The sequence below is a fragment of the Oryctolagus cuniculus genome, chromosome 10 (assembly GCF_964237555.1).
Source record: "Oryctolagus cuniculus chromosome 10, mOryCun1.1, whole genome shotgun sequence".
Lineage (NCBI taxonomy): Eukaryota > Metazoa > Chordata > Mammalia > Lagomorpha > Leporidae > Oryctolagus > Oryctolagus cuniculus.
The window spans coordinates 105,678,332-105,695,949 of NC_091441.1; the positions used below are offsets into that span (position 1 = coordinate 105,678,332).

The 17,618-nt window shown below is 51.3% G+C and overlaps 1 protein-coding gene across 13 annotated transcripts in view; it reads right to left on the reverse strand.

Annotated features, from left to right (window-relative positions):
* Positions 1-17,618, reverse strand: part of TRAK1 (trafficking kinesin protein 1) — a 193,291-nt gene that overhangs the window by 50,059 nt on the left and 125,614 nt on the right. For 2 of the 13 annotated variants that reach the window (XM_051851814.2, XM_051851811.2), the window contains exon 1: positions 15,058-15,410. The exons of 8 other annotated variants lie outside the window; for them this stretch is intronic. In XM_051851814.2, coding sequence (XP_051707774.1) covers positions 15,058-15,121 — 64 coding nt within the window. In that variant the 5' untranslated portion in view covers positions 15,122-15,410. Of the gene's footprint in view, positions 1-4,011; positions 4,342-15,057; positions 15,411-17,618 lie in introns of those variants that run through there. 3 more of the 13 variants (XM_051851815.2, XM_070050988.1, XM_070050989.1) reach the window with 3 other exon arrangements.

The following is a 17,618-nucleotide window of genomic DNA, read 5'->3' on the forward strand; positions in this document are numbered from 1 at the left end:
CCTACTCTCAAGGCTCTCTTGACCTAGAAGAGCAGGTGAATAAATTAGCTTAAGACAGAGAAGCAAGAGGAGCTAGGGGAGAGATGCTGCTTGCCGTTGCTGAGGAGTTCAGGTCTAGGGTGGCAGAGGGACAGGGGATAGGACCCCAAGACACAGGGATCATGGGGGAGCTTTGCCCTTAGGCAGTCTTGGGGTGAAGCTGGTGCTCCCGTTCTAGATAGGAAAACCAGCTGCAGATGGTAGCCATGGATACGCCGAGAACCAAACAGGTACAACAAAACTACCAGCCAAGGGACCTTTGTCACCGTGCCTGTGGTTGGCACTGATAAGCCGGCTCGACTCCTCTGCCATCCTTGACTCTACGAGAAAGTTGGGCAAGCGCCCTTGAGTGCCACTGGCCACCTATGTTAACAAGAGACCCCAGGCCTCTTCCCTGGGGCTGGCATGTCCACTCCACAGCCTGCACAGACCTGAGGCATCTCAGCCAGCTCCGGACTCAGTGCCCAGGGATGTAGCTGCTCTCCATGGGCCGGCCCAGCCCTGCAGCCCAGGAGGGCCCTGGCCAGCTGGAGAACGGTGCTGTGTCTGCGCAGTGTGGCTTCCCCAGCTTGCCTTGGAAACAATTAGAGAATGGGGATGGTCGCCACTGGACACAGGAGGCCGGGACGGGGCACTCCATCAGGCTGTGGGTTCCCTGCCCCAAGTGGCATTGTGTTTGTCTGTTTTTCCAGACTGTCAGCTCTGGTTAGCACTCAACACCTGGGAACTGCCCTTTGTGCAAAAAGGACCAATGTTGTGTACTCATCTACTACATACACTCAGCACTAAAGAGAGGGGATGGGCCTGCTCTTAAGGCCTGAGGTCTCAGGGACCCTACAGGGGATGCTCAGCAGACTCCAGAGGTCTTCCAATCCTGCTGCCTCCTGAGCCACCCTAAATGACACCAGCCAGACATATATCGACTCTTCTCAACACAGGGTGAGCGCCTCAGGAGTGCCCAGGTGAGAAGAAATGAGGAAGCCAGCCCCGCCTCCTTCCCTTAGGCATCTCCAGAGGGCTAAGTTACTGCTTGAGACACCGGCACCACCTGTAAGTACAGGTTCAAGTCCCAGCTGCTCCTTTAATGACCCAGCTCCCTGCTAACGCACCTGGGAAGGCAGCAGAGGACGGCCCAAGTGCTTGGGCTCCTGCCGCTCATGTGGGAGACCCAGATGGAGTTTCTGGCTCCTGGCTTCACCCTGGACCAGTCCTGACTGTTGTGGCCATGTAAGGGAGTGAACCAACAGATGGAAGATCCCCCCCGCCATGTCTGCCGTCACTGCCTTTGAAATAAATAAATCAGTAAAATATTAAAAAAAAAAAAAAAAAAAAGATTGGAATTTGTCTTGTGCAACAAACCACAAGGAACTGGCAGTGAAATTCCACTTTTCCCCACCTGTTCCTCATGCTGGTGCTGGGACTCAGGCACAGACAGGTGTGGCAGCGACTCCCTTGGCAATGTCAGCCTGTCTGACCTTCCGGTGTAGGGTGCTGGCTAAAGCAAACACAGCCCTCCACTCCGAGAGCACTGCTCGCTCAGCACTTGGGATTAAGCCGTCCCTAGCACTGGACAAGTTATCTGTGACCAGCAGACACTGAGCCCAAATCCTGCCTGTCCTTGTGAACACAGTCAGAGCATGGCCACCTCTCCCTGTGCCCAGTCCCTGGCAAGCACCCACCTTGTGGGTAAAGAGGATTAAATGAGTTCCTACTAGGGAAGGGCCTAGAACTCTGCTTATCATCAGGGTGTGGTGGAAGGCAGACCCCTAAACCAGGGTGAGGGCCCTGCTCTGTGCTCACAGCTAGAAAACTCTGGCCACAGCCAACTTAGTTGAGCCTCAGGTGCTTTGATGACAAAATGGGAGACAGGCTCCAAAATGAGTTCATTTTATTTTACAGAAAGAACGAAGTGGGGTGGCAATCACTGTTAGCGCTCCATTGACTGCATGGCTAAGAATATTTTACTGGAGAGAGGGTGGGAAGTGGATGGGAGCAAATAAGAGGAGGAAGAAGTGTAGCTGTCCATCACCAGATGGTAAACCCCGCACAACATCTCCCATCCACGAATTCTCCTGCAAGGCAGACACGCTGGTCTTTGCGAGATATGGCTGAGCACCAGACAGTGTGTGCCGGTGTCACACGGAGGGCGTGTGTGCAACCCAGATCCCTGGGCCCTGCCCTACGGTTTCTGATCCAGCTGGTCCGGGGTGGGGCCCAAGAACAGGCATTTTCTCTCTGGTTCCCGGGTGATGCTGATGTTGTGGGCCGGGGACCCTGCTTCGAGAAGAGTGAGCACCATGGTTAAGAGCACAGGGCTCTCCACACAGCCTGGAACCGCCCCCTAGCTCCATGACATCCTGGACGAGCTATTTTAGCTTCCTCCTGCAAGCCTATAAAATAGGAAGTCTAAAAGTATGAAAGCTCCTATGGTGGTTTTATGGGCTCAGGGCATGAATCCACATTAATTAGTTAAAATGGGGCCTGGCACACAGCAGGTGCACAGTGACCCTCATCATCATCATCACCATCATCATCACCACCTGACTCTCAACCAAAAAAAAAAGTTTTTACACAGAGAGCTATATGGAGAGACAGTGTGTACGTTTATACATATGTGCGCATATGGGAAATGTATACAACAAAAATGTTTCCTTCCCTCGACTAGGATACATGGCCGAGTTCCAGACTCTCAAACAGTCTTTGGAATTACTGGCTTTAAAATGCCTTGCTGCGTATGCCTTGTGGCACGGCTCCTCTCACGCCTGCACGTGCATGCCCACCACTCGCTAAACGCAGACTGGGGCTTCTGTGTCTCTAGCAAATTGACAGGTGGCACTAGAGCAGGTCCCACTTGGGGCTGCGTGGAGAAGCTGATCCAGTTAAATCTGGGCTGGCCCCAGTCCTACAAGAGCAGATGGGTGCATCTCTCTCTCTCTCTCTCTCTCTCTCTCTCTCTCTCTGTTGATCGCTTCCAGGGACCCAGCAAGGACACCACTGTCAGGCTGTCACTCCTTCCTCTTCCCTTCACCCCAGGGACACCAGCAAGGAAGCACTGGCTCTCTTGTGGCCTGTCCCACTGTCCCTCCGTTCTGTAACAAGACAGTCTTATCTGTCCTGGAGGTGAAGCTCATATTTTCAGGCCAGTAACCTCAAAAGAAAACCACGGGTTACAAACCGTTTTGGAAATTAACAGCATCCTGAGACGTGAAAACAGACCCTTCAGAAGTCTGAAAACGCATTCTGACTGTTTTGACTCAAGACACCAAGGGGTCACTGCTTAAACGGCTTCTCCTCACCAAGTTCCCCTTTCTCAGGCCTGTGGGTGACAGCCCCAGGAGCCGGACCAGGAAACTCACACCTGCATGTGGACACCCCCTTGTCTGACACCCACACGCTTCCTCCCAGAGAAGCCCTCGGAGGTGCCCCATGATTTCAACCTCTTTGAAAGCATCCCAAGTTTTTGTTTTTTTTTTCAACCCTATTTCAAAGCAGTCATTAATATTTGTTTAAGTAGACACTGCTGGCGCAAAAGCACGCTTCATTTAACCACCACTGGATCTCTTGTCTATGAAATCATCATGAGAATAACTGACAACCTGAAAACTGAGTGCTAGAATGGCACAACGGAGAAGAGAAACTACCAGTATTTGCAACAGCATGGATGGATTCCAGAGGCCAGACACGCTGTAACCACACACTCTGCTTTGGCTTGCACGGATCAGGAAGTGGCAGAGCAAGTTGGGACAATGGCTTCTGGGGAGGCAGACGTAAACCAGAAACGGCTGCTCCTCAGGCTGGGGTGGGGGTGGGGGGTCTCATAGGGGCATCAGTGAGCCATTCGCATAAGGGCCCTGTACTCCAAGCTATATCTCAGATGGAAATACCAGACACACGCGTTGTGAAATCATAGCAGCCCAGCCGGTTTAGACACAAACAGAAAGGGATCAGATGCGAGCAAAGGACAGAATTTACCCTCCTCCAAGAAGTCCAGAGTGTCGACGCATGGCTGCTTGCTGGTGGGTCTCCTCTCTTCATCCTGGCCATCATATTCAAAACACTCCTCTTCCCCTCCTGCGTCTCCCAGGGACATTGCTGAAGTCGTCCCAAAGCGAAAACATCATCTTATGGGGTCATCCTTCGGGAAGCTCTTGGCTGCCTGTCCCCAGGAGCCATTGGGGCCAGGGGCCCACAGGGCTGACGCTGGGCCCAGCCCCGGGGCCGTGCACCTGCCCCTGGCTCAGCTGGAGTGGAGCAGCAGCTCACACAGTGTCATTGGCCCAGCATCACTCAGGGAGGACCTGGAAGGGGGTGTTCCCCAAGGAGGGGCGGGGTGGGGCGGGGCAATGAGAAACACCTGTTGGGAACAAGAATGCCCTGACCAATGCGGTGGAGCAAAGGGGAGCCCAGCAGTCATCGGGAACGGGACCTGTCAAGCTGTCCCTAGGGAGCAACAAGGAATGGTAGCTTCCTGGAGGTTTCTTAGCAACAGCACAGGACAATACAAGCCAAGCCTTCAGCGGGTACACCTGTCAAAAGGTGGGGCACGAGTGGAGGAGTTGCCCTGGTGAAAGATTGCCCAACAAACAGCCTCAGAAGAGAGATTTCCTGTGGGCGAGCTGCTGGAGCAGCAGGGACAAGTGGGACTGCCGCTGACGCCTGACAACACCACCGAGCAGGCAAGGAGAGCCTGTGTTCCCACAGTTACAGCCGCCGCTGCCTGGGTTGAGCTGAGTTCATCTGTTCCTTCTTTGCTAACAACCAATTGCATTTTCTCTTTATCAACCTGCATTCTAAAAAATAAAATAAAATAAAATCCCGCTCTCACCCTAAATCTGCACTTTCTTAAATTTGTGAAGATCCATTTGAACTGCTAGAATAAGGCATGGAAAAAAAAAAAAAAGAGAGAGAGAGACCGCTAAGGACTAACAATAGCTTGCTGTGTGGCTGAAGAAAAGATTCTACAGCTGAACTGCAAATCTCAATACCAATTCCTCCATACTATTTGCTTTTGCCTGTAATGGTGAGACTGGCAGGTGCTTCCGTCCAACCCTCTAAGAGGTGGCCCCAAGCGCTGGTATCTTGGAGAATCACAGCTCATTCAGGAACCTCTCAGCTCCACCGTGCTGGGTCTGCTCGCTCCTCAAAGCTCTGTGTTGCACCTATGCTGTCTCTCTGGCAATTCACCTCCCCCAGTCAACCAGGAGGGGAGACTTTAGCAGAGGCAAGATCATACTAAAAGACTTCTCTGCACAAGTTCAGGGCCTATGCCTCATGCAGCTTTGAACGCCCAGAGCTGAGGCCTCTGATAGGCAGCTGAAAGGCTACCTCATAAAGACTCCCATAGGATCATACAGAAATGCCTGCAGGTAGAAAAACAGAATCCAACAAAGACTTTATTAGAAAATGAAAACACAGGGACATAGGCATTCTCTGGTTAAATTTCTGGAACTTGAAAGTGATCGCTTTATTTTATCAGACATACTTTTTTTTTTTTTTAAAGCAGAGTGGACAGTGAGAGAGAGAGAGAGACAGAGAGAGACAGAGAGAAAGGTCTTCCTTTGCCGCTGGTTCACCCTCCAATGGCCGCCGTGGCCAGTGCGCTGCAGCCGGTGCACCACGCTGATCCGATGGCAGGAGCCAGGTACTTACCCTGGTCTCCCATGGTGTGCAGGGCCCAAGCACTTGGGCCATCCTCCACTGCACTCCCGGGCCACAGCAGAGAGCTGACCTGGAAGAGGGGCAACCGGGACAGAATCCAGCGCCCTGACCGGGACTAGAACCCGGTGTGCCGGCGCCGCAAGGCGGAGGATTAGCCTAGTAAGCCGCGGCGCCGGCCAGACATACATTTTAAAGGCCCAGATCTGGGCTGGGCAATTGGCCAAGCAGTTAGGATGCTGGTTAAGAAATCCACATCCCACATCAGAGTGCCTGGGTTTATTTCCTGGCTCAGCTCCTGCCTGCAGCTTCCTAATGCAGACACAAATAATTGGGCCATAGGGGAGACCTGGTTTGAGTTCCTGGTCTCAACCCAACCCAGCTCCAGCCCTTACAGGTACTTGGGGAGTGGACCAGTGATGCTTCTCAAATAAAATAATTAACTTTTAAAACGACACATTCTTTGTAAAAAGGAGGTAGAGTATAATTCAGAAGCAACAAATTCAAGATCACATTTTGAACAATGGCAGATTCTTGAAATACAGTGTGTACGAAAACACACACTAGGGGAAACAAATCCTTCTTTAATCTCTACAAACGTTAGCAAACTGGACTTGTTAATTCACTTCAAATGACAGCGGACATGTGAATCAGGTCTTCCAGAGGAGAGGAGAGGCTGTGCTGTACCTCTGTTAAGGCAGGGAAGGAAGAAGCACCTGACCCAGGGCAGGACTCCGCAAGCGCCAGACTGGAAGATGTGTGGGACGCCATGCCGGGCCACAGGCTCTATCAGTGAGAACAAAAGTTGATTTCAGGGCCAGCACTGGGGAGCAACAGGTTAAAGCCTGCAGTGCTGGCATCCCATATGGGCCCTGGTTTCAGTCCCAGCTGTTCCACTTCCAATCCAGCTCCCTGCTAATGCACATGGGAAAGCAGCAGAAGACAGCCGAAGTCCCTGGGCCCTGGCACACCCATGTGAGGACCTGGAAGAGGTGGGGAGTGAACCAGTAGATGGAAGACCTCTCTCTCTCTCACTCCATAACTCTTTCAAATAAATAAAAAGTAAATCTTTAAAAAAAAAAAGCTAACTTCATATTTTCAAACACTTTCTCAAGTGATTTTACTCATAATCAAGGCATTTTTACTCAAGTTTTAACTCAAATCAAGGATACCGCTCACAAATGATGTCCAAGTCTCATACATTACACAAAAAACATTAGGCTATAACGCTTAAAAAATGTTTCTCCCCTTTTAACTAAGATAATATTTCTTTTTTTAAAAATTTATTTGACAGGTAGAGTTATAGCCAGTAAGAAAGAGAGACAGAGAAAAAGGTCTTCCTTCTGTTGGTTCACCCACCAAATGGCCACTATGGCCGGAACTGTGCTGATCCGAAGCCAAGAGCCAGATGCTTCTTCCTGGGCTCCCATGAGGGTGCAGGGGCCCAAGCACTGGCGCCATCCTCCACTGTACTCCCGGGCCACAGCAGAGAGCTGGACTGGAAGAGGAGCAGCCAGGACTAGAACTGGCACCCACATGGGATGCCGGTGCTGCAGGCGGAGGATTAACCAAGTGAGCCACAGTGCTGGCCCCGATAATATTTCAAGATACAAAATAGTTTGAGGAGTATTACAGTGAGCACTTGTATCCTGCCAGTAAAGTGGAACAACGAATATTGTGTAAATTTGTAAAAATTTAGTATTTGTGGCTGGCGCCGTGGCTCACTTGGCTAATCCTCCACCTGCAGTGCCGACATCCCATATGGGCACTGGGTTCTAGGCCCGGCTGCTCCTCATCTAGTCCAGCTCTCTGCTGTGGCCCGGGAGGGCAGTGGAGGATGGCCCAAGTGCTTGGGCCCTGCACCCGCATGGGAGACCAGGAGGAAGCACCTGGCTCCTGGCTTCGGATCGGCGTAGCGCAGGCTGTAGCGGCCATTTGGGTGGTGAACCAACGGAAGGAAGAACTTTCTCTCTGTTTCTCTCTCTCGCTGTCTAACTCTATCTGTCAAATAAAAAAATTAAAAAATATTTAGCATTTGTAAAAAACTAAGAACAGATCTATCATACGATCCAGCTATCCCACTTGAGGATTTCCTTTCAAAGGAAAGGGAATCAGCATGTCTAAGAGATGCCTGCACACCCACGTTTACTTCTGCAGTATTCACAACAGCCAAGATACGGAATCAGCTAGATGCCTATTAATGGCTGATACATGCACACAGTGGGATATCGTTCAACCATACAAAAGAACAATATTCCATCATCCGCCACAACATGGATGGGACTGGAGGACCTCATGTAAAGTGAAATAAGCCAGACACAGACAAATACCCCAGGTTCTCTGTCATGCGTGAAGGATTCCAGAGGGCAGTGGAGAATGCTCCGGTGTTAGGTCTCTGCCACCCACGTGGGAGACCTGGATTGAGTCGCCAGTTCCCAGCTTCCACCCGGCCAACACCCCACTGTTGCAGGCATTTGAGCAGTGAGCCAATGTATGAGAAATCTCTCTTTCCCTCTTTTTATTTTATTTTATTTGACAGGTAGAGTTAAAGACAGTGAGAGAGAGAAAGGTCTTCCTTCCGTTAGTTCACCCCCCAAATGGCCGCTACGGCTGGCACGCTACGCCGATCTGAAGCCAGGAGCCAAGTGCTTCCTCCTGGTCTCCCATGTGGGTGCAGGGTCCCTCTCTTTCCCTCTTAGGTAGGTAAGTAGGTAAGTAAATACATAAGATGTTTAAAGCAAAGGAAACACTAACAAACCTGATTTGGATATATGTATCAAAGTACCCCAGTGTACCCAATAAACAGATACAATTTAAACAATAATTTTAAAAGGGAAAAAAGTTGCCATAAAAGTACAAAAAGCCTGGGTAACATTTATCTGGATTTCCCCAATGCTAACATTTTACTACATTTGCTCCTACCCCAACACTGAAACAATACCATTCCCTAATCCTAAAACTTAACTGAAGTTTTTCTCAGTTATCCCAAGAAAATTCTTTATGGCAAAGCAAAATTCAAGATCATGTGTGGCATTCAACTGACAAGTCACTTTAGTCCCTGGCCTAGAATTGTTTCTGAGTCCTTTTTTTTTTTTTTAAAGATTTTATTTATTTATTGGAGAGGCACATTTAGAGAGAGAGAGAGAGAGAGAGAGAGAGAAAGAGAGAAGTCCTCCATCCATTGGTTCACTCTCCAAATGGCCAGAGCTGAGCCAATCCGAAGCTAGGAGCCAGAAGCAGGGGCCAAGGACTTGGGCCATCTTCTACTGCTTTCCCAGGCCATAGCAGAGAGATGGATCGGAAATGGAGCAGCCGGGACACAAACAGGCACCTGTATGAGATACTGGTGCTTCAGGCAGAAGCTTAACCCACCACGCCACAGCACCGGCCCCTTGTTTCTGAGTCTCTGCATCTGTAGGTACTGACATCTGTGGACAATTCAGGCCTGCGGTCTTGTGGAATGACCCTCATGCTAAGTCTGCCTGATGCTTTCTCAAGGTTGGACTTATGGACTTTTGGGAAGAGCCCCACAGGAGCGGCAGTACTTGCTTTTTGGCGCACCTTATCACCCTGCCTCACATCAACCCCATCTGCAATCATCTGATTGGGGCGACACCTGCCACGTCTCTGCGTGATAGACTCACTGTTCTAACCACTGTTGCGGTTAGAAAGTGCCTGCTGGCGATACACTTGCTCGTTCTGAGGATCTGGCTGTCACCACTGATTATGATGGTGGCATAAGATAAATTTCTAATGCCAGGATTCCTGCACTGAGTGTTGGTAATAACCTCTTTGTCTCCTGCACGTACTCAGGCATGTGTTTGTTTATATCAGCATGAGCACCCTTCCCTTCACACCACCCCATCTGCTGTGGTTGTCTCTCAGAGCTCTCTGGGCCTCCCTCGCAGTCCACCTCTCCACTACTACAGGGCAGAGCTGGCCCATTATGGGGGTCACTTCCCCTTGCACTTTACCCTGTGCGGTTTAAATAAATAAACAAACACACAAGACAACAACCACAAAGCTCCAGAAACCTGGGCTCTGGGCTCGCTTTGGTCTAACTGCCAACTCTGGTCTTCAGCGTCCACATATGCAGAAGGACAGCATGTCTACCAAGGCAATAATGACGCCTGTCTGAAGCAATCACACTAGGAGGCTATTCGCACTGAACTCTAACAGCCATTCTGCACAGCGCTTTGTCCCGAAGAGGCGCAGGAGACCTGTACCTGCAAGGGTGCATCACATGATGCACACAAGATGAGCAAACGCAGGTCCTGGTGGCACTGCCGATACTTAGGAAAGCAAAGTGCAGCCAGGACAGAAGACCACCTCAAAGCTAGCAACAGCCTTCCAGCGAAGGCCAGAAACACTCCTGACAAAACTCCACTGGACAGCCAGTCACCTTTACCTTGAGGGGGCCTTTCAGAGGTCACTGCAATCCAGCCAACAATGCGTGGTTGCCCTTGTGCACGGTTATGGATTCACCATCATTTATAAAATCAGTGTGAACTCGACCACCTCCCACCCTGACATTCAGATCTACACTGGTATAGAGAGAGGGGTGAGTGCGGACAGAGAACAAACCCACCTATAGAACAAACTGTCACAAGGAACAGGTGTTCCAAATACTGTGCCTGATTCAAAAAGCCACTCGCCTTTTCAAAGGGATTCCTTTTCTAATGTAAAAGGCAGAGAGAGAGAGAGAGAGGAGAGAGAGAGAGAGAGAGAGAGAGAGATCTCCCATCTACTGGTTCACTCCCCAAATGACCCCACCTACACAGGAGAGACCCAGAAGAAGCTCCTGGGCTCCTGGCTTCGGTTTGTCCCAGCCCTGGTCAACGCAGCCATTTGGGGAGTGAACCAGCAGATGGAAGATCGATCTCTCTCTCTCTCTCTCTCCCTCTCCCTCTCTCTTTCCTTCTCTAACTGTGCCTCTCAAATAAATAAAAAATAAAATTAAAAACACTTAATCAGGACCACAACTGTTGAGAAAAATAAGAGGAAGCATTGGCCCAGCTCTTCAATGTTTACTAAAGAGTGCTTCTGGGGCCAGCGCAGTGGTGCAGTGGGTTAAAGCCCTGGCCTGAAGCACCGGCACCCCATATGGGCACTGGTTCTAGTCCAAGCTGCTCCTCTTCCAATCCAGCTCTCTGCTATGGCCTGGGATAGCAGCAGAAGATGGCTCAAGCCCTTGGGCCCCTGCACCCTGGGGGATCCTGGGCTTACAGAGGCTCTCAGAGGTCCAAAGAAGTCCCCAAACCACAAAGTACAAAGCAGGCTTCAAACACAGACTCCAGGCCAGCATTCTTTTTACCACTCTACCAGTTTCTAGAATAACTACAAAGTGGCAGTCTTAATACCTGGTTACATTAACAAATCAAACAACACAGACACACAATTTAACATACAGCCAGGAAGCTGATGCCTCAGGGCACAAGGTGCCTCCTTTCTTATCTCAGCTTCTTCTGCAGAGCAAGAGGTCTTGGTCCAATTGGGTCCACCCTCCCCACCTGTGGCCCTCAAGGACCACCTTGACGAAACAGAGAAGGAATGCACTGACGTGGACCTAGCGGTGAGCCTCGGCGCCTGACACCAGGGACCTGCAGCTCCTACCTGACTCTGCCTGCTCAGCTCCCCTTCCTCGCAGTCTCTTTATAAACTCCCAAACGCCCTCATTCAGCAGGTCTGCTCCCTCCCCATCTACTGACAGATTAAATTTTCTCTTTCCTTTATCCTCACACCTTGTCCTTGGGCCAGCATTATGGTATAATGGGTAAAGCCCCAGCCTACAATTCCAGCATCCTTGATGGGTGCGGGTTCACATCCCAGCTGCTCCACTTCCAATCTCGATCCCTGCTAATGGCCTGGGAAGAGCAGCAGCAGATGAGCCCCTACTACCCATGTAGGAAACCTGGAGGAAGCTCCTGGCTTCAGCCTGGCCCTGCCCCAGTCATTGTGGCTATCTAGGAGTGAACCAGTGGATGGACAATCAATCTCTGTCTTTCCCTCTTTCTATGCGATTCTTTCAAATAAATCAACAAATCTTTAAAAAAAAAAGACAAAAACAAAAAATCTTGCCCTCCTTATTTTTATATGGCACCAGGGAAGTGGACCAAGCCTTCAGGTACATTCAGAATATACCCCTGGGGGCCGGCACTGTGGCGTAGTGAGCTAAGCCACCACCTGCAGAGCCGGCATCCTATATGGGTGCCACTTCATGTCCCGGCTGCTCCTCTACTGATCCAGCTCTCTGCTACAGCCTGGGAAAGCAGTAGAAGATGGCTCAAGTGCTTGGGCCCCTGTGCCCATGTGGGAGACCCAGAGGAAGCTCCTGGCTCCTGGCTTCAGATCAGCCCAGCTCCAGATGTTACGGCCATCTGGGGAGTGACCCAATGGATAGAAGATCTTTTTCTCTATCTCTCCCTCTGTCCGTCTGCAACTACACCTCTCAAATAAATAAATAAAATCTCTTAAAAAAAGAACATATATACTTGAAACTGAGCTTTTGGAAAATTAATAATGCTTTGCCCTCTTTGGGCCCTTGTGACCATTGTGGCCAAGGTTCTGTTCACACGGGTTCACACGGGTGGTTCACACGGGTCCTCACTGTACCATGGCTGCTGTCTGCTGCTGTCGGCTCGAGTCTCCCAAACACAGCTGAGACGTCAGATTCCCTGGCATCACCACATCTGAAGGGAGCCTGAGAAGCTGCCTTTTTAGTAAGTGGGTGATTTTTCAATGACCTTCCCAGTCTTAGAGCTGGGAGACGTGCAATGGAGACAACCAACATCCTGTCTGACCAAGCGGTTGTGCTGGAAACACTGAGGGCTGTTGCTAAACGAGCTGTGTGGACCGCTGGCCACACTGCATCTCCAACAGTTACTCTAAGGAATGAGGCAATCAACCCCGCCAAGTTCTTCTGATTAATTTCCTGCTCAGTGCTTCTCATTACATACTCTGGGGTCTGTGGGCTGGGTGGGTAGAGGGGGACGAAACCATCAAAACTGAAATTGATGAAAGGGAGTGAAGGATTCAAAGCCAAAGAAAATTCCTGTGCAGCCAACTCTTCCAACCTTTAAAGAGGGGTCCTACAGGCCTGCAATCTATATCCCCATCCGCAGACATCTCTCTTTCAGGGCTAATGCTGAGTTAGACATAAATGATGATTTGGCATCTTTTTCAAAACATTTGACTCACCTTGCATTATTTGTATGGAAAGTTCCCCCCATGGTATTGATCCCAATGCCAAAAATGATAACAGACACAAAGCAATGCTGTGTGTATGCTGATTTGCAATTTAAAAGATGCACGAAAACAAGGGCAAATTATATTTCCCAGCTAAGGTGCCTGCAGCCAGGAAAGAGCCCAACAGAGTCAGCGGTGTAAAGAAATAAACCTAAAATTAGCATGAAATTCCCCCTCCGGCGAGTTTACTAAATCAAAACGTTTCTGGGCTTCAGCTCTCTTTCATTCTCTCTTGCTGCCTGTTTGACATGGGACTACCAAAATGCCAATTGCCCCAGCAGTGCTCTCCCCTTCATGCCAAAGGGGTAGGGGTTAAAGCGCAAGGATTTTGGTCAGCAGGCATTGAGACAGCATCAGCGATCAATATTTATGAGCCCTCGGAAAGATGAGCCATCCCCTCTTCCATTTCCCCTTGCTCTTGGAAAAGAAGAGATCAGGGGCCAGAAGACTCAGCCAAGGACCGGGAGGGTAAGAAAATCCTCTGATGGAGATCCAGATAGCATCAGGCCACCTCTCACCCTCCAGATTGACCATGGCCAGAGCCTGGCTCTGTTCCCATGTGAAAAGAGAACCGGACAGCGCAGCCAAGGGGCCAGACCCGAAGAAACCTTCCTCCCCCATTTCCCAGACGGCATCCACGGGTGCCGTGGCCACACCCAACACACCCGAGGGCCACGTGGCTCTCGACTGCACCCATGCTGCCGACACCAACAGGGCACTGTGGCTGTGTCGAACCGCCTACTTTGAGAAACCTCGGAGGGCTCCATGAGCTGTAAATCCCCGGGGCAACGAGAAGGGGGTCTGTGATGGTCTCTAAAGAGCAGGGTCCCTGCGACTGCCTCTTGGAATCAGGGAACAGGGCAGGAGTTTGCTTCTATTAGGAATATATCCAAAGGAAAAACAAACAAACAAAAGAAATCACTGGTTCCTCCTCTCACCTAAGATCCTGGCAAGGGCCTGCCAGGCCCAATGGTGGCTTCACCTAGCTCTGGAGACACTGGCGAGTTTCTTGGCACATTTAAAGCTGCCATGCCCTGGGCAAGCCCTTCGGGTCTCATCTTACAGCCCATGGTCAAGGTAAAGGTCGGAGGATCAGGGATGGGGATGCAGCCCACCCAACAGGCCAGCTCCCAGTCAGTTACATCATCCAGCTCTGTCGAATGCAGATCTGAAACTTCAACTACTCAGTTCAGAAGCAGTCATCCTACCTATTAACGGCTACAGCAGTGCTGGGGAGATCTGATCACTGGGGAGAGACCAGACCGATCACTGGGGAGAGACCTTTTTTTTTTTTTTTTTTTTTTTTTGGTAAAAAGCCTGCAATTTCAGGTCATTTTTCAAGAAGAAATCAAAGAGGACAGGCTGTGTAATCTACAATTCTAATGCCTGAGGACAGGGCAAGAGCCTGCAGACGCACCCCTGTGGTCTCACTCGGAATACACCTGGGTGCTTGAAATCTCCTGTCCATCCCCCGGAATGTGCCACACCCTCCCTCCGTGCACAGACCCAGAGAGTGGCTTGGGGACATCCTCTCCCCGCCCCTCCCCAGCCCAGTCTCTCGCCTTTTCTCCAGCCTCACCCCTCCACACTGAGGCAGCCGCTGGGGCTGGGCTCTGTTAAGGACAGATTCTTCCAGGCCTGCTGCTGACAGACCTGGGGGCCACCTCCTGGATCCGCTGTTCCAGCCTCAGGTTTCCTACCCCCCAGGAGAGCACAGAGCACCAGAGAATGGGAAAACACATTTCCACTTACACACACACATACACATCAACAACACACTCACGTCTCACACCAGAGAGGATTTGGTAGAAGCACCACGCCTGCAAGCCCAATGTAAAACCGAAACCCATCTCTCCTTCTCAGCAAAGGACCTACACACAGCACCAAAGAATCTCTGGCTGGAGAGGCCCTGGCCACCTGCCGGTCCCCTCCACCATGCCTTGGAAACGGCCAGAGCCAAGTGGGCCTGCCAGCAGGTCAGGCTACTTCCAACTGCACCCCCCCCAAAGCCCAGCTCCCTGGGGCCAGGGGGAGGGGGGAGGCTTCAGGACCACCACTCGCCCCCCAGACATACGACGTCCCTCCCATCCCTGCTCCATCTGGCCTGGCCCTAATTACCGTCCGAGCATTCTTCATAATACCAGTCTAGTTCATAGTAATCCGCTTCGATAAATTTCTGCATAGTCAGGATTCTTGCAGAGGGAAGAAGGGACCTCACAGCGCCGTCAACATCAAGTGAGGCGCTGCCATGCCTCCCCGCCCTTCCAGGACGCTGGGCCCAGGAGCATCCCAAGACGCACCGGAACCACACGGTGCATTCTTAGCGACAGTCTGGAGCCAAAACCGAAAAAGGGGCAGCGAGAAAGGAAGAAAAAAAAATGCCTAGGGGCGCGGGGAGGGGGAGTAGGAGGAGCAGAAAAGGGAGGCAAGCCGCAGAGCTCCGAGCCTGTGGCAGCCCTGCTGATAAAGCTGCACTGGACAGCAGCCCTGGATGGGAGTAGCCGGAATGGGCCTATCCCGAAGCCCAGAGGGTGACGTCAGGGACACACACCACCCGGCCTCTCACTCCGGCCCTGCCTCCTGCTCCCCGCTCATCTTTCAATCTTACCGTTGCCATAGAAACCGGCCGGCTGTGGAAAAGGATGTGGAGAGGGCGGAAATGTCTTCCAAGGATGCCGGGAGCGGAGGCTGAGGGACGCCACGCGGGTGCAAGTGGGTGGGGGACGGGGCGGCTGGGGGCTCCCGGCCTTCCCACCTCCAACGAATGCCAAGGGCGAGCTAGTCTGCTGGATTCTGGGTCACCTCGGGAAGCAGACTGTGCATTGGAGAAAGGGGGCCCACCCTTTGCTACCTTTGGGCTTTCTGGTCTGAGCCTGATTTAAAATTGTGAAAACCTCTTTTCTTCACAATGTTTCTCCACCTCCAGGAAATGTAAATGACTCAGATAACAGGCACATTTCCACGACCATACAGTGCTGTTCTCTGCTCATGCCTTTGCTCTGACTTCTGGGAAAATAAGAGGCCACGCTGAAACCGAGGTGAACGCCCTTACACAAGGAGCTACTCCTCCACCGGCTCTTGGCCACCTGTAGGAAGGGGGCTGCCTCTGAGGAGGGGGAGGGGAGCGGGGCTTGGAACCTGTCCTTACAAATACACATGTGACATCTCATTTGCTTAGCAGTCCCAAGTGTCTGATGTGCTTAAATTTTTCACAGTAACAATGAGGTCCTGGAGAACTAGATTTTAGATTTAATGGTGGTGGAACAGTTTCTCAGCCAAGACACAACCATCGTTGGGGGTCAGAGACTTCTTCACCATGGGGGCCTGGCCTGGACACTGTGGGTTGCTCTGCACCAGCCTTGGCCCCCACCTGCTGAAAGCCGGCAGCCAGCCTCCCATGTGGGACAACCAAAAAAAATGGCTCTAGGCATTGCTCAACGCCCTCGGGATGCAGAGCCACCCAGATAAAAACCCTACCCTGGGTCAAAACTATTTAACTGAGTGCACTGGCCTCAGGGAGGGTCTCCTAAGTATCTGTTGATGTCAAAGGCAGCTCATCTGTGTATATACAGGAAACCGTGTGTGTGTCTGTCTGTACTAGAAAATTAAGAGGAAAACTGCACCCACACATTCTACATGGGCTCTCCAGGCTTTGTACAATCTATCTCAGCCTCCCTAGCCCGCTGCAAGCCGAGGAGCCTGCGACACTGGCTCACGAGGCCCCCAGATCTGTTTCCCTACCCCCCTGCCTCTCTTCTCACTGCGGTGTCCTCTCCTCTCGTTAGGGCCGCGCCTGGCTCTCCTCGTCAGGCCCTGCTAATGCATCAGCATGGATGCTACCACCAGCCCTTCCCACGTGCCGCGGATCCCGGCCCTTATGCCCTGAGAGCACACCCTGTCTCTGTGGGACGTGGGGCTGCTGCTCCTTCAGCACCTATGCAACAAACAGAGCCTCCCCAAGCCCCAGAAAGGGCAAAGCGGACGATAGGAGCAGGGACTCCACTCCCAAGCCGGCATGGAAATTTGTCCACGTAGCAGGCACAGGGACCACCAATGTCGGTGATGAATCCTGGCTGGGGTTGTTAACAGGTTTCCCAAAAGGCTGTCACCTACACCCTGGGGCCCTGTGATCCTCTGGGGTTCCTTCTTCCTCCAAGGCACCCCCAGTGCAACTCCACATTCCTCCAGGTCCAAGGAGAACCCAGACCCCATGCTCTTCCTGTCTCACTTTAATCTCTCTCCCTGACCCCAACTTGGATACATATTTTAAGTTTTCTAGGGCATCTATTTAAAGTCAGCAAGCAGTAGCTGCCCCTATTACCTGAACACCTCTTTTCTCTCCCTCTTGGTCCCTGTCAGTTTCTTTTTCTCTCCCTCTTGGTCCCTGTCAGTTTCTCTGGCAGCAAACTACAGAGCGGCCCCTCACACGCCCACCATTCCTCAGGACAGGTGAGCAGAAGCAGGCACCTGCAGGTTTTCTGAGGTTTTGTTTATTTAAAAATCGACGGATGATGGATGGATAGCCACAGACAGACAGCAGTGTAATCTCGTAAGTAAGAGCCTTGGAGCTTTGGGGTTTGGTTCAGGTGTTTCACTCAGCATCTCTGTGACCCAGCCTCATGTGCTAGGTGGGAATAATCATAATAATAACACCTGCCATACAGACAGGATGACGTTTT